The sequence below is a fragment of the Stegostoma tigrinum genome, chromosome 15, assembly GCF_030684315.1.
Source record: "Stegostoma tigrinum isolate sSteTig4 chromosome 15, sSteTig4.hap1, whole genome shotgun sequence".
Classification (NCBI taxonomy): Eukaryota; Metazoa; Chordata; class Chondrichthyes; order Orectolobiformes; family Stegostomatidae; genus Stegostoma; species Stegostoma tigrinum.
The window spans coordinates 1,000,193-1,016,016 of record NC_081368.1 but is presented as its reverse complement, the minus strand read 5'-3'; the positions used below and the strand labels follow the sequence as shown (position 1 = coordinate 1,016,016).

At 42.5% G+C, this 15,824-nt stretch overlaps 1 protein-coding gene across 7 annotated transcripts in view; it reads left to right on the top strand.

Annotated features, from left to right (window-relative positions):
- Positions 1-15,215, top strand: part of map7d3 (MAP7 domain containing 3) — a 112,817-nt gene extending 97,602 nt beyond the window's left edge. For all 7 annotated transcript variants that reach the window (XM_059651315.1, XM_059651312.1, XM_059651314.1 and 4 more), the window contains 4 exons: positions 629-707; positions 1,577-1,733; positions 10,984-11,273; positions 13,142-15,215. In XM_059651315.1, coding sequence (XP_059507298.1) covers positions 629-707; positions 1,577-1,733; positions 10,984-11,273; positions 13,142-13,149 — 534 coding nt within the window. In that variant the 3' untranslated portion in view covers positions 13,150-15,215. The remainder of the gene's footprint in view (positions 1-628; positions 708-1,576; positions 1,734-10,983; positions 11,274-13,141) is intronic.
- The last annotated feature ends 609 nt before the right edge of the window (positions 15,216-15,824 follow it).

Here is a 15,824-nt window from a genome sequence, read left to right as displayed (position 1 = left end):
TAAAATTGGAACAATCACAGGCCCCTCTCCAAGCCACTCACCATCTCACCTTGGAAATATGTCGCCATTCCCTCACTGTCAGTGGGTCAAAATCCTAAAACTCCCTCCGCAACAGCACGTGGCCTGTGACAATTCAAGAAGGCAACTAGGGGGCAGGCAATAAATGCTGGACCCGGTCAGCAGTGCCTGCATGCCACGAATGAATTTTTAAAAAATATCACACATTGCCCCCACGGTCGTAATAGATCCCACTGGATCAGCTGTTATTGAAAAGACCAGGTCTGAGTCCAGTAACTGTCGGAAATGTGCATCACAAAATGTCAGTGTAGTCACCTGAGGAAGCATAAGATGGGTAGGTTTGTAACTTTTTTTAGGTTATTTTCCACTGGAAATTTAGCATTTTCTCTCCCTAAGCTGAAAGCAGTGAGCGGCAAGAGTCATTGAAAATTTAAAAGTGAGACTAATGCAGCCTATTGAGGGTTGAAAGATAGAGTTAAGATGCAGATCATCTAGGATTGAATTAAATTGTGGATTAGGCTTGAGTGAATGGTCTTGTGAAAGGTCTAGATTCTTAAATCTCATTAAATAATGCTGAAATGTTGACCCCCACCCCCCGGTGTTTACACAGAAGGATGGAAGATCAGATGATACTACTGCTGAGGAAAGCAGTGAGGATGAACACAGGAACGAAGATGCAGATGAAATAGGTGAGTGACTCAGCACAGTTTTTACCATTGGGTCATTGCTGTTGAAATGCTGGTCCTCTATTGAGTCTATCTGAATACACGCCTCTCTATCATTTGAGGAGGAGGGCATTAGAAACAATATTTTCTCAGTGCAACTGAAAATCTGATGAATACACAGCAGCATGTGGAAATCTGATGATATTGTGCTTTCTGGTTTGAAACCCGGTTTCTTTTTTTCAGTGAGGTCTTTTTTACTCCTCCCAATAAAATTCCCTAAGTGCAAAACATCAGGGATTTTTATCTGTAGATCAGGGAAGTGAATTATTTGGTTACATTCGAATAGTTTTCCTTTGTGATAGTAAACCTGTTTATCTGAAAGTATTAAATAAAAATCGAAAGAATGGCAAATCAGGAACAAAAGCAAAGTTGCTGGAAAAGTTCAGCAGGTCTGGCAGCAACTGAAGGAATAAACAGTTAATGTTTTGGGTCCGGTGACCCTTCCTCAGAACCAAAGGTCACCGGACGCGAAACATTAACTCTGATTTTTTTTTTCCCTTCACAAATGCAACCAGACCTGCTGAGCTTTTCCAGGAACCAGGTATTATGGTTTTAACATTGACATTGATGCTGGCATGTGTATACCTGTGTTTAAAACCCTTACTGTGCTTCTCCCTGTAGAAACACATGCTTTTCTGATTCCTGTCTGAAATCCAGCACTTTAATGCTTTCGCCCTCCAAATCTCTGTGCCTTTGCCACAAAATTCTGAAACCTATTGGAAAATGTTTGTGTGTAAACAGATACAGTTGCTGGTTTATAACATCAAGTGTATTCTTTATGGTTTTCCATTTGAAGTAAAAGCTATATTTCTCATTTATGATTTGCATGTTAGATAGCACCAATGGAATTGATGAGCTTCAAGTTATTGTACAAGAATGTGCTGAGTTGTCAGATGAAGCTGTCTGTGATGAGATAACTGAGCTGAATGGTGTTCATGCAGTGAATACCACCAGTGACCATTTGAACAAAGACCAGACCCAGGATATGAGGTAGGCTTGTATTTTGTCTTCTGTGTTGTTTCAGAGTAAACTGGGCATTCTGGATCTAATCAAAGATTTTGTGGGCAAGGCGAGAAATCACACAACACCATGTTATAGTCCAACAGGTTTATTTGAAAGCACAAGCTTTCAGAACCTGAGCCTGCCTTCATGTGTTAGTGAGAGAGGTGGTATCAGATGCAGAATTTATAAGTAAAAGATCAACGGGTCACACCACTGATGTAATAAACAAACCTAAGATGCTGTTAAATCTTTAATCAGTCAGAAGGTTTTAATTGAGCAATATATATATGTAAATCCCCAAGTCACTGTCCTGAGAAAACTAAAGGTTGAATGTTTTAGGTCAGACACTGCGTGTTAGGTGTGAGGCCTTGTTTAGAATCTGCTTGTTTTGGTTTGGAGTCAGACTGGTTTTATTTAGTAGGAATTTATAAACTGCCACATTGAATGACTCTCTATAAATTGTGTGCTTTTTGAACAAAATAGAGTGTATCTGCAAATACAGATTCACCCCATAGATTCACATCCGTGAGAAGGAGGAGTGAGGCTACGAAAGCTTGTGTTTTCAAATAAACCTTTTGGACTATAACCCGTTGTCATGTAATTTCTGACTTTGCCCATCACAGTCCAACACCGGTACCTCCACGCCAAGGTTTTGTGGGAATGTTGGACAAATCGGGAATGTTTCAGAGCTGGGTTTAATTTTCCATGTAGGTATGGTTCACAATGTTTTGGTGGAAATGGTAATAAGAAGTGTGAGTTTGGAGACCAAATGAATGAAACAGCTCAAATTGGTGTTCAGACAAAATGGGAAAATTCTAGTCTAGTGGGAGCTTTGGCTAGAGCTGTGTCAGCAGTTAAGAATATGAATCTAAAACAATAAAAGCAAAGCACTGTACATGCTGAAAAGTTGAAATAAAAACAAAACGTACTGGAAAAACTTGGTAGGTCTGACAGTATCTGTGGAGAGAGAGATGAGTTAATGTTTCATGATCATTTTGACGTCTTCAGAACTAAAAGTTGTTGAAGTGGGTTTTTAAGCTGTAGACAGTTGGGAAGGAAGAGCAAGTGCAAGTGCCTGAGAGCCAGAGACAAAGGAGGGCTAACAGTGGTAAAGGAATGATTGTGATGTATAATAGTTGTAAATGTTTGTGGAAGGAGCAAATCGGTCCGTTGTGCTGAGAATAAAGTCAACAGTACACAGCCGTGGGACGGTGGGGGTTGCTTTTAAAAGAGAGCGCAAAGGTCACACTATGAATTCTTTGACGAGGTAACCAATTCTTTGACGAGGTAACAAGAATGTTAGACCAGGGAATCCCAGTAGATGTTATCTATCTAGGCTTCCAAAAGGCCTTTGATACGGTGCCTCATGGGAAGCTGCTGAGCAAGATGAGGGCCCATGGTGTTCGAGGTGAGCTACTGGCTTGGATTGAGGATTGGCTGTCTGACAGAAGGCAGAGAGTTGGGATAAAAAGCTTTTTCGGAATGGCAACCGGTGACGAGTGGTGTCCCGCAGGGTTCAGATTTGGGGCCGCAGCTGTTCACCTTATACATTGATGATCTGGATGAAGAGACTGGGGGCATTCTGGCGAAGTTTGCCGATGATACAAAGATAGGTGGACAGGCAGATAGTACTGAAGAGGTGGGGAAGCTGCAGAAAGATTTAGACAGTTTAGGAGAGTGGTCCAGGAAATGGGTGAAGAAATTCAATGTGAGTAAATGTGAGGTTTTGCACTTTGGAAAAAAGAATACAGGCATGGACTATTTTCTAAATGGTGAGAAAATTCGTAAAGCAGAAGTGCAGAGGGATCTGGGAGTGTTGGTCCAGGATTCTGTAAAGGTTAACTTGCAGGTAGAGTCTGTAATTAAGAAAGTGAATGTAATGTTGTCGTTTATCTCGAGGGTTGGAATATAAAAGCAGCGATGTGCTTCTGAGGCTTTATAAAGCTCTAGTTAGGCTCCATTTAGAATACTGTATCCAATTTTGGGCCCCACACCTTAGGAAGGACGTACTAGCCCTGGAGCGTGATTCACACGGATGATCCCTGGAATGGTAGGTTTAAGGTATGATGAACGGCTAAGGATCCTGGGATTGTACTCATTAGAGTTTAGAAGGTTGAGGGGAGACCTAATAGAAACTTACAAGATAATGTGTGGTTTAGAAGGGGTGGACGCTAGGAAGTTCTTTCCATTAGGCGGGGAGACTAGGACCCGTGGGCACAGCCTTAAAATTAGAGGGGGTGAATTTAAAGCGGAAATGAGACGACATTTCCTCAGCCAGAGAGTGGTGGGCTTGTGGAATTCATTGCCACGGAGTGCAGTGGAGGCCGGGACGTTGGATGCCTTCAAGGCAGAGATCGACAAATTCTTATCTCAGAAGGAATCAAGGGTTACGGGGAGAGTGCAGGGAAGTGGAGTCGAAATGCCCATGAGCCATGATTTAAATGGCGGAGTGGACTTGATGGGCCGAATGGCCTTACTCCCACTCCTATGTCTTATGGCCTATGAAGGTGTGGAATTCAATGTTGAGCAGAGGAAAGACGGGAGCGGGAGTTGCATTTTTGATTAAAGGCAGTATCACAGCAGTAGTCAGAGATGAAATAACTGAGGGATCATCCAGTGAGGCTTTGTGGGTGGACCTTTAGAAATAAGGGGATAGTGACGTTATTGGGGTGGCACAATTGGCCCCCAAATAGTCAACAGGAATTAAAGGAACAAATATGCAGGGAGACTAGGGTGACTTGCAGGAGCAATGGGGGTTTTAATTTTCCTAACATAGACTTGGACTGCCATAATGTTAAGGGCTTGGATCGGGTGAAATTTGTTAAACGTGTTCAGGGAAGTTTTCTCAAGCAATATGCAGAGGGTCCTACCTGGGAAGGGGCAAAACTTGACCTACTGTTGTGAAATAGGGAAGGACAGGCAACTGAGGTGACAGTTGGGGAGCACTTTGGGACTAGTGAACATAGTTCTATTAATTTTAAAATAGTTATGGAGAAGGAGAAAACTGGTCTACAGGTTCAAATTCTAAATTAGGGCAAGGTGAATTTTGATGGAATTAGACAGGAGCTTGCAGGGGTTTATTGGAGCAGTTTATTTGCCAACAAAGGGATTTCTAGCATGTGGGAGGCCTTTAAAGTGTGTTAGCTAGAATTCAAGGTATGTTCCTGTGAGGGTGAAGGGCAAGGTTGGCAGGGTTAGGGATCCCTGGATGACGAGATATTGAGACTTTGAGCAGAAGAAAGGAGGCATGTGTCAGGAATGGGCAAATAGGATCAAGAGAATCCCTGGAGGTATGCAAGTGGTAGAAGAGTTTACTGAAGAAGGAAATCAGGAGAACAAATAAGGGGCACGAGATAGCTTTGGCTGAGAAGATTAGGGAGAATCTTGAGAGATTCTTTAAGTATGTTAAAGGAAAAAGAATAACTAGAAAGGGAATAGGACCCCTCAAGGACCAAAGTGGACATGAATGTGTGGAACCACAGGACATGAGTGAGGCCCTCCTGAATATTTCTCCTCTATTTCTGGAGCGAAGGCCCTATGAAGAAAGGCTGAGGGATTTGGGTCTGTCTCATTGGAGAGAACAAGGCTGAGAGGGGATTTAATAGAGACATACAAGATGATCAGAAGATTAGAAAGGGTGGACGGTGAGAGTCTTTTTCCTAGGATGATGACGTTGGCTTGTACAAGGGGGCATAGCTACAAATTGAGGGGTGAGAGATTTAAGACAGATGTCGGAGGTAGGTTCTTTACTCAGAGGGTGGTAAGGGCGTGGAACGCCCAGCCTGCCAATGTACTGAACTCAGCCACATTAGGGGCATTTAAACAGTCCTTGGATAATCATATGGATAATGATGGGATAGTATAGGGGGATGGGCTTAGATTAGTTCACAGGTCGGCGCAACATCGAAGGCCGAAGAGCCTGTTCTGCGTTGTATTGTTCTATGTTCTATGCTCACCTTGGAGAAAGGCATGAAGATTTGGGAACTTGAGAAAGTTATCATCATTAGCCACAGATGAGGCCCTGGAAGACTGAAAGGTAGTGAATGTTGTGCCCTTAAGTGTGAAAATAGATGAGTCCCCTGGGCCGAATGAGATTTATCCTAGGATTCTCTGGGAAGTTAGGGAGGAGATTACAGTGCCTTTGATTTTGATCTTTATGCAGTCATTCTCTACGGGAATATTGCTAGAGGACTGGAGGATAGCAAATGTCCCCGTGTTCAAGATGGGCCATAGAGACAACCTGGTAATTTTAGACCAGTGAGCCTTACTTCAGCTGTGGGTAAAGTGTTGGAGAGGATTATAAGAGATAGGATTTATAATCATCTAGAAAGGAATAATTTGATTAGGGATAGTCAGCACGGTTTTGTGAAGGGTAGGTCATGCCTCACAAACCTTACTGAGTTCTTTGAGAAGGTGACCAAACAGGTAGACGAGGGTAAAGCGGTTGATGCAGTGTATATGGATTTCAGTAAAGCGTTTGATAAGGTTCCCCACGGTAAGCTGTTGCAGAAAATACGGAGGCATGGGATTGAGGGTGATTTAGCAGTTTGGATCAGAAACTGACCTGCTGTAAGAAGACAGGGTGGTGGTTGATGGGAAATGTTCATCCTGGCATTCAGTTACTAGTGGTTTTCGCTAGAGAGAAGGTTAAGAGGTGACTTAATAGAGACATACAAGATGATCAAAGGATTAGATAGGGTGGACAGTGAGACCCTTTTTCCTCAGATTGTGATGGCTAGCACCAGGGCACGTAGCTTTAAATTGAGGGGTGACAGATGTCAGGGATAGGTTCTTTGCTCGAAGGGTAGTAAAAGTATGGAATGCCCTGCCTGCAACAGTTGTAGCCAACTTTAAGGGCATTTAAATGGTCATTGGATAAACATATGGATGCAAATGGAATAGTGTAGGTTAGATGGGCTTCAGCTTCGTTTCACAGTTTGGTACAACTTCAAGGGCCGAAGGGCCAATACTGCTGATGTTATTGCTTTACCGAGACTTGGTTGAGGGAAGGGCAAGATTAGCAACTAAATATCCCAGGATTATAGATGCTTCAGGCGAGATACAGAGGGAGGTAAAAGGGGTGGAGGAGTGGCATTACTAGACAAAGGATATCACAGCTGTGCTGAAGGAGGGCACTATAGAGGACTCGAGCAGTGAGGCAATATGGGCAGAGCTCAGAAATAGGAAGGGCGCAGGAACAATGCTGGGGCGGTACTACAGGCCTCCCAACAGTGAGCGTGAGATAGGGGTACAAATATGTAAACAGATAATGGAAAGGTGTAGGAGAAACAGGGTGGTGGTGATGGGAGATTTTAATTTTCCCAACATTGACTGGGATTCACTCAGTGTTAAGGGTTTAGATGGAGCAGAATTTGTAAGGTGTGTCCAGGAGGGTTTTCTAGAGCAGTATGTAAATAGTCCATCTCGGGAAGGGGCCATACATGACCTGGTGTTGGGGAATGAGCCCAGCCACGTGGTTGAAGTTTCAGTAGGGGATTACTTTGGTAATAGTGATCACAATTCCGTAAGTTTCAGAATACTCATGGACAAAGACAGAAATGGTCCTAAAGGAAGAGTGCTAAATTGGGGAAGGCCAACTCTTGCAAAATTCTGCAAGAGCTGGGGAATATGGGTTGGGAACAGCAGTTTGAGGGTAAATCCACATATGATGTCGGAGGCTTTTAAAAGAGAGGTTTATTAGCGTGCAGGACAGACATGGGCCTGATAGGGGAACTATGGATGTCAGGTGAAATTGTGAGACAAGCAAAAAGGAAAAAGGAATCATAAATAGGATCAAGGCGACTGAAAACAGACCAAGCTTTGGAAGAATATCAGGAAAGTAGACCAATCTGAAACGAGAATTACGAGGGCTAAAAGGGGTCATGAAATATCTTTAACAAATGGGGTTAAGGAAAGTCCCAAAGCCTTTTATTCGTACATAAGGAGCAAGAGGGTAACTAGAGAAGGGGTTGGCCCCTCAAGGACAGAGGAGGGAAGTTATGCGAGGAGTCAGAGAAAATGAGTGGGATTCTTAATGAGTACTTTGCGTCGGTATTCACAGAGGGGTGGGACATGACAGATGTTGAGGTTAAGGATAGATGTTTGATTACTCTAGGTCACGTCAACATAAGGAGCTAGGACGTGTTGGGTATCCTAAAAGGCATTAGGGTGGACAAGTCCCCAGGTCCAGATGGGATCTATCCCAGGTTATTGAGGGAAGCGAGAAAGGAAATAGCTGGGACCTTAACAGATACCTTTGCAGCATACTTGAACACCGGTGAGGTCCTGGAGGACTGGAGAATTGCTAATGTTGTCCCCTTGTTTAAGAAGGGTAGCAAGGATAATCCAGGTAATTGTAGACTGGTGAGCCTGATGTCAGTGGTAGGGAAGCTGCTGGAGAGGATACTGAGGGATAGGATCTATTTACATTTGGGAAAAAATGGGCTTATTAGTGATAGCATGGTTTTGTGCAGGGAAGGTCATGTCTTACCAACTTGATAAAATTTGCCACTTCCTCAAATAATTCAATGGGTGAGGGAAGGGCTGTAGATGTCATATATATGGACTTCAGTAAGGTGTTTGGTAAGGTTCCCCAAGGTCGGCTGATGGAGAAAGTGATGTCGCATGGGGTCCAGGGTGTACTAGCTAGATGGATAGAGAACTGGCTGGGCAACAGGAGACAGAATTGTAATGGAAGGGAGTTTCTCAAAATCGAGAATTGTGACCATTGGTGTTCCACAGGGATCCGTGTTGGGACCACTGTTTGTGATGTACATAAATGACCTGGAGGAGGGTATAGATGGTCTGATTAGCAAGTTTGCAGATGACACTAAGATTGGTGGAGTAGCTGATAGTGAACAGGACTGGCGGAGAATGCAGCAGAATACAGACAGATTAGAGAGTTGTGCAGATAAATGGCAGATGGAGTTCAGTCCAGGCAAATGTGAAGTGATGCATTTTAGAAGATCTAATTCAAGGGCGAACTATACGGTAAATGGAAAAGTCCTAGGGAAAATTAATGCACAGAGAGATCTGGGTGTTCAGGTCCATTGTTCCCTGAAGGTGGGAACGCAGGTCGATTGGCATGGGCCAGTTTGGGTCAAAGGGCCTGTATCTGTGCTGTAGAAGACTGTGACTGAAGTCTTGGAGGAGATTTGTAGCTTGTGTTGAAGATGAGGTTCTGACTTGCTCGCCGAGCTGGTGAATTTGGTTGCAGACGTTTTGTCACCCTGCTAGGGAACATGGTCAGTGCAATTCTGGTGAAGCATTGGTGTTCTGTCCCACTTATTGATAGGTGTCAGTTTGGCATTACTTCCAGTTCTGTTTTTCAGTGGTTTGCGGATCGGGTCCTGTTCAGTGTGTGTGTGTTGATGGAGTTCCAGTTAGAATGCCAGGCCTGCAGGAATTCCCTGGCATGTCCCAGTTTGGCTAGTGCTATTATGGATGTGGTGTCCCTTGTTGTCAGTGTGTAGTGAGACGAGTGAGAATTGGTCGTGTCTCTTGGTGGCGAGTTGGTGTTCTTGTATCCTTATTATCAGCTTTCTCCCAGTTTGGCCTGTGTAATGTTCCTCACAGTCCATGCGTAGTATTTTTGTATATGACACTAGTTTTATTGGCTGTGTGTATGGGGTCCACTAAGTATGAAGGTAGCTGTTGTACAGTGGTTGTTGGTTTGTGGATTACCCTGATACCTCAGGGTCTGAGTAGGCTTATGGCCGTCTCTGATATCTCTCTGATATGTCAGTGCTGTACAGTAGAGTGACTAGTGTAGCTGGCCATTGTTGTGTCTTCTTGTTATGGCCTGTTGCAGAGGTAATGGTGGATTGTGCTTTCTGTATCCATTCCTTTTTAAAAACTCGGTATAAATGCTCCTGTTCTGCTTTTAATATACAAAATATCATGCAAGGACTATGAAAAACTGGAAGAAATGTTAGCATGGGAGCAAGATGGTTTTTGAACTGGCAAGCAGCTGGCGAGTTGTCATTCTGTGGGCAAAGCACAGGTGATCTGCAAAGTGTTGGGCCAGTGTGTTTGGTCTCATCCCTGTAAAGTAGACTGCGTTGTGAGTAGCAAATACAGTAAGCTAAATTGAAAGAAGTGTGCGCAATTGCAGCTTTGCCTGGAAGGTATGTGAGCGGTGGTTGAGAGAGGTTAAGTGGTTAGGGCTACACCTTCTACAGTCGTGTGGGATAATTTCAATGAATGTGTCCCACACCAGTGCTTGGTCACTGAACTGCCCACCAAGAGATGGCTGGAAGGGTATATAGCTGTAATCCATTATCACGGCCCTGCCAAAGCTCCAGAGCAATGATGTTGATGGTTACTTGTATATCTGAGAGTTAAATGTTTGGGTATTGTCGAATCATGGACTTCACTTATTAAGGAGCATGTGGACTGGCTACATGCCTGTTAATAAATGACAGGGTATATTTGAATTCCGAAACAAGTGTCTGCTTAATTTAGCAGTTATGTTCTCAAGGTAAGTGAGAAGTTTTGTATTCATATTCCATCCCCTTTAGTGCACAACCCTTGCTGATGCCCCAGTTCAGTACCTGGGGAGCTACAAGCTGCACGGTTACAAGTTACCGTGGTTTATAAAGATTTGTTTGGTGGTTTACGTATTGGGCCATTCATGTCCTTTCTACTTGTTAGATCTTGCTGTGGGGGTAACTGAGGCTCTGTATACAGACAGTGTTAGAACATAGAACATTACAGCACAGTACAGGCCCTTCGGCCCTCGATGTTGTGCCGACCTGTCATACCAATCTCAAGCCCATCTAACCTACACTATTCCATGTACGTCCATATGCTTATCCAATGACGACTTAAATGTACCTAAAGTTGGCGAATCTACTACCGTTGCAAAACTAATACTGTCCTTGACCAACAATGCCACACCTCCACCCCTTTTACTATCTTCTCTGTTCTTACATTGTTTCTGCTTAATCAGCTGTATAAAACCTAAATTTAGAGAAACTGAACAAAATTATAAGCTATATGAAAACACGGACTCAAAACATCAACTGTTTGTCTTTGTATGGGTGCTGCCAAATCTGCAGTTTCTCCAGCATTTTTCAGCGTTTGTTTCACCCTGTCTAAACTGACACTAGTGGTCTGTAATTTTCCTAATAGTAATAATAACAGGTAAATATGGAGTCAAATGGTGTAATTTATTTGCTGTAAATCTTCTTGTGACTGCTGCCACCTCATTCTCATCCTGTTCTCTCTCCTGTTTAAGCCCTGTACCAAAGGAAGACTGTGTTGTACCTGAACTATTGCATGTAAATGAAGTGGATCAAAGTGTTGGGCATCAGAATGGAAAAGCGAGTAGTACATGGATCCTCAAGGATTATATGGACCTTGATGTTTGTTCAAAGACAACCAAATTAGCAGTCACTCCCTGCAGTGCTGATGACTGTAACCAAAACTTGATTGATATTGCTGGCATTTCTGAGAGCTGTATCAATGCACTTGAAGAGAATGGAGGAAGAGTGACATCCTTGACCAAACCTATTGAGGAAACATCAGGTAGAGTTTGATTCAAGACTTTCTGACAGTGTTTTCTGACTAGAGGTGCAGTTCATCCTGATTCTTGGCATTGTTTAAAGATGACTCCGTAACCAATCCGATTAAGATTGATAGAAATTGATGTACAGTAGTGCATTGGACCAGTTATTCCAAAAACCGGAATCAAATCCCACCGTGATAGTAGGAACTGCAGATCCTGGAGAATCTGAGATAACAAAGTGTGGAGCTGAATGAACACAGCAGACCAAGCAGCATCTCAGGAGCATTTCTGATGAAGGGTCTAGGCCCAAAACGTCAGCTTTTCAGCTCCGAAGATGATGCTTGTGTTCATCCAGCTCTATACTTGGTTATCAAATCCCGCTGTCGCAGTTTGAGAACTTGAATAGTTTTAAGAAATCTGCTATCAGAAAAAGTGCCATAAAGCTGCTGTTTCAGTCTTACACTTCAGCGAAGGAAAGGTACCATCATACCAACTCTTTGCTAGTACGTGCCTATAGACCATGGTGTACTCTCTGCTGCCCTCAACATGCCCTAGCCCATCCCTCAACTGGATCAGGTTTCTATTGATCAACCTGGGAGTGAATGGAAGACATAATGTGCTAACATATCTAAAAATAATAATTTTATATTCAACAATGAGTCAGAAGTTAGGAATACTGCAGCGAGTCACCCACTCTCTGACTGTCCAAAGCCTGTCCACTATCTGCAAGGCACAACTCAGGAGTGTGATGGAATACCACCCCCCCCCCCCCCCCAACTTGCCTGGATGGCTGCGGCTCGGACAATACTCCAGAAGCTTTGACCATCCAGGACAAAGCGACCCACTTGATTAGCACCACATCCATAAGTATCCATTCCCTCCATCATTAGCAGTCTGTATCAGCAGTGTTTACCATCTACAAAATGCACTGCAGAAATTTGACAAGCTCCTTAGCACCTTCCAAACCCACAAGTCCTTCTAGTTGGAAGTAGAAGGGCAGCAAATATATGGGAACGCCACCCCTAGCAAGCTCCCCTCCAAGCCCGTCATCCTCCCGACTTTGAAATATATCGCTGTTCCTCCAGTGTCATTGCATCTGAGAATCTTAGAATTCCCTCCCTAAGGACATCTGTGAGTCACCTCACAGCACACAGACTGCAGCAGTTCAGGAAGGCATCTTGCCAGCACCTTCTCAAAGAGCAAATAGGAACAGGTAATAAATGCTGGTCCGGCCAGCAATGCCCAGATCTCATCACCGCTCTGCTGATATTTAAGTTCAACAAAATCAGTTCCCTTCTAGCCAGCCTTTCATCATCTTAAGATTTTAAAGTGGAATTCAGTTTGCCATCCTAAATGAGCGTGCTTTGATGTTTTAATTCCTTACAGTAGAATATAATAAACAGCAAACTAGTTTCATTTGAGGTCAGTGGGAGGTAGTACACTTCAAAAGGAGGAGTAAGCAAAGACGGTACAGATGTGCATGTCTGTAAATGGGATAATGCAGTTTATAAGAACATCTTAAAAACTAAACCGATCCTTGGCTTAATTTCAAATGTATGATAGGCGTAGAGAAAAAATCGCATTTTTGTGAAAATCAAAACTAGAGGTCAGCCGTATAAGATGGTGACTCTTAAGTGGAGATTTGGGGAAAAGTTTGTTTATCCTGAGGGTGTGGAGAATGTGCAACATATGAGATGTGTTAAGCAAAATAGTATGAGTTTGTTTAAGGGAAAGCCACTAAACATCTGGGAGAAGAGGGTATACTGATATAGAATGAGATCAAATGGGTTAAGAGGAGGTTTCTGTGCAGCAATAAACATCAACAGAGTTTTATTTCCCTATTCTGTAGACTTGTACATAACCCTCTCAATTTGTTGTGTGTTCTCAGGACTTTAAACAGCTTGATTCTGAACATCACTTGTGATCGCACTTGCATGTTCAGTATTTTTACTACATGCTGAAGGCCTTGTTACATGAAGCTGCTTCTCTGGAGTTTCCTCCTCTTTCCCAGAAGAATTAACAAGATCGTAACAAAGGTGGCATATCAAATGTCACATAGAGATGCTCTTTTGCACCGTTCAAAGTTTCAGGGACCTATTCCTTGACTACATTGTTTGTTTGTTTCCTCAGTGGCTGATAGTTCTTTTGATTTTTATGATCTGCTTTTGGCAGTGAGTGTAATCAGGTGACATCTTATTCCTTTCCTTACTCTGTGTTTTGTCTAACCAGATATTCAGGCCAGCTTTGTTTTCATACTAGTGGTATTTGCCATTCTGGTCTCATACCACATCCTGAATGAATGTTCCATCTCCCCAACTGCAGGGCAAAGGGTGTCTATATCTCGGTGTTTGCAGTGGAATTATCCCACTTCTATTTGTTAAAACTTTTTTTAAGAAAGTGTTAAAATAAACCTGTTGACAGAAGTGATGAAACTAAAGAGGAAATTCTCAATTCTGATAGAGAGCTGAGACACGTTTTGTTACAATTGCAAAATTAAATTTGTTTGTGACACAGGTTTGATTTTGTGATCTTTTAAAGTGCTCTGCTCACTTTTAGTGGCTGAAGTCTTTCTCCTTTGGGAGAGTGTTCTACCTAAAGAAAGCTCTCAGCCCATTTCCACCTCTCACCCCGTGACCATCCTTCTGTCTGCCTCTTTTTTTTTTGTTTTCCCCCCACGCCCCTTTCCCCTCTGCTTCTGCCTTGCCCGCTCTTCACCCCACCCCCTCTCCAGCCATATTTTGCAATATCTGGATTTTTTAGGTTTAAGTCCATGAGCATTGCATTAGGACAAAGAGTTAAAGGTATAGGAGAGGCTAGTTTTTAAGAAGTAATGCTAGGTGGGTGAGCGATGCTTTGGCTTTCTAATACAAAAATATTAGTTGGTGTTTCTTTACAAAGTTTGTGTCTTTCTTGTACTGCAATAGGAAACCAAATTGTGAGCTAATGTTATTTAAACATACTCCTGTTCTATGTCAAACCTTCTAGAATACTGTATTTTCAAATAAGCCTGCACTACTAACGTACGTTAAAAATGAAATGGCTTCAGTTGATAAACTCAAGTATTTGTAGGTAGCAAATTAATATTTACATGTATTTGACTCGTTTTAAGATAAGTTTCCTTTGTTTAATCTATTTAAGTTTCTCCAAATAAATCTAAGTATTATTGTACATACAGGCAGTATTGGGCCACCAAAACCATTTCTTAATGAACACCTTTTTTAAATGTTCTTCATGTATTAGGGGTTGTATCGTTGAGAATTATGCCAACACCATCCAGCAAGTTTAAACCACTTGTTCACTGTGGTCCTTAACTTGCTAATTCATATCGTAGCCACGCTCTCTACGTGTACAAACCTGAAGTGAAACTGTACGTTTTCTTAGCTTATGGAATTAAATAGCTGCTACCTTGCATAGGAAGCTACATTCTTTTTACTGCACTTGCCCCATCTGTTACATTTATTAGGTATTGCCTCTTTATCTAATTTATGTTACTGTTCCCTCTTAACCTCATCCACGGGGCCAGCAATGAATACCTGCTCAGCCATGTCCACTCCTCGTAAAGGGATGCTGTTTCATCAATGGCTGCTCTTTCTTTGTTTAAACTACTCATTACAATTGCATTAGTTTGTTTCCTAGCTGAACATTGTCAATCTTTCCCTTGGTGCAGGTTTTAGATATCAGAATCTTCTAGTCTGTATCAAATGCTGAAAACTGTTGAGCTCACTACATGCAGCATTCAGTTAAACTAGAGCAGTGCCTTAGATTAACCATTGAGTGTATTTTTGTAAGATAGTTAACTCAAAACCTTTGCAAGAAAATGACAATCGCTAACTGAAGTCCTCTCTGGCTGTGCACATTACTCTTGTTCAATGCCCTGTTGGCAGCTGCATGTAAATAGCAAAATCTGTGTATCACTTCAGTCAATTTTACAAAATAAAAAATGGAAATGGTTTACCATTTAATTTTACTTGTCAACTTTCCTTTGAATATTAAAGTTTCTTTTCCTATTGATGTTGATAAAGAATCTCAATTTATGAAAGATGGTGAGCAATGAGTATTGCTGGGCTCAATCTTTATCATTCAGGCTAGGGATAATGCTAATAGTGGGATTGATGGGTATATGGGAAAAAGGCTCGTGCTTGTAAGAGAGCAGAACTAGGAGTCCGCAAAGTGAGAGATGGACGGTCATAAATCCCATTGGGAAATCCTGCTCACCCAGCGAGTGGTGAGAATGTGGAATTCAATTGTGAAGTAGACTGCAGGATCTGAATGGTCTGTCTCTTGCTCCTGTTTCTTATGTTGACTTGAAGGCTACTGGTACATTTGAGGGAAGGTTAAATGAGGGATAAAGGGATAGAAGGATCTGTTGATAGGGTAAGATGAAGCAGAGAAAAGAGGTTTGTGTGGAACAGAAACAGTGACACGGACTGGTTTGATATAACAGCTGTTTGTGTACATTCAGTCTGTGTGTCGAGTATTTGTGAATTCCGCAGTGCAGCAAGTGACCATTTGGCCTATTGCATCCATTTTAGCCCTTTGATAGAGCTTTCCAGTTTAGTCAAAGATCATAG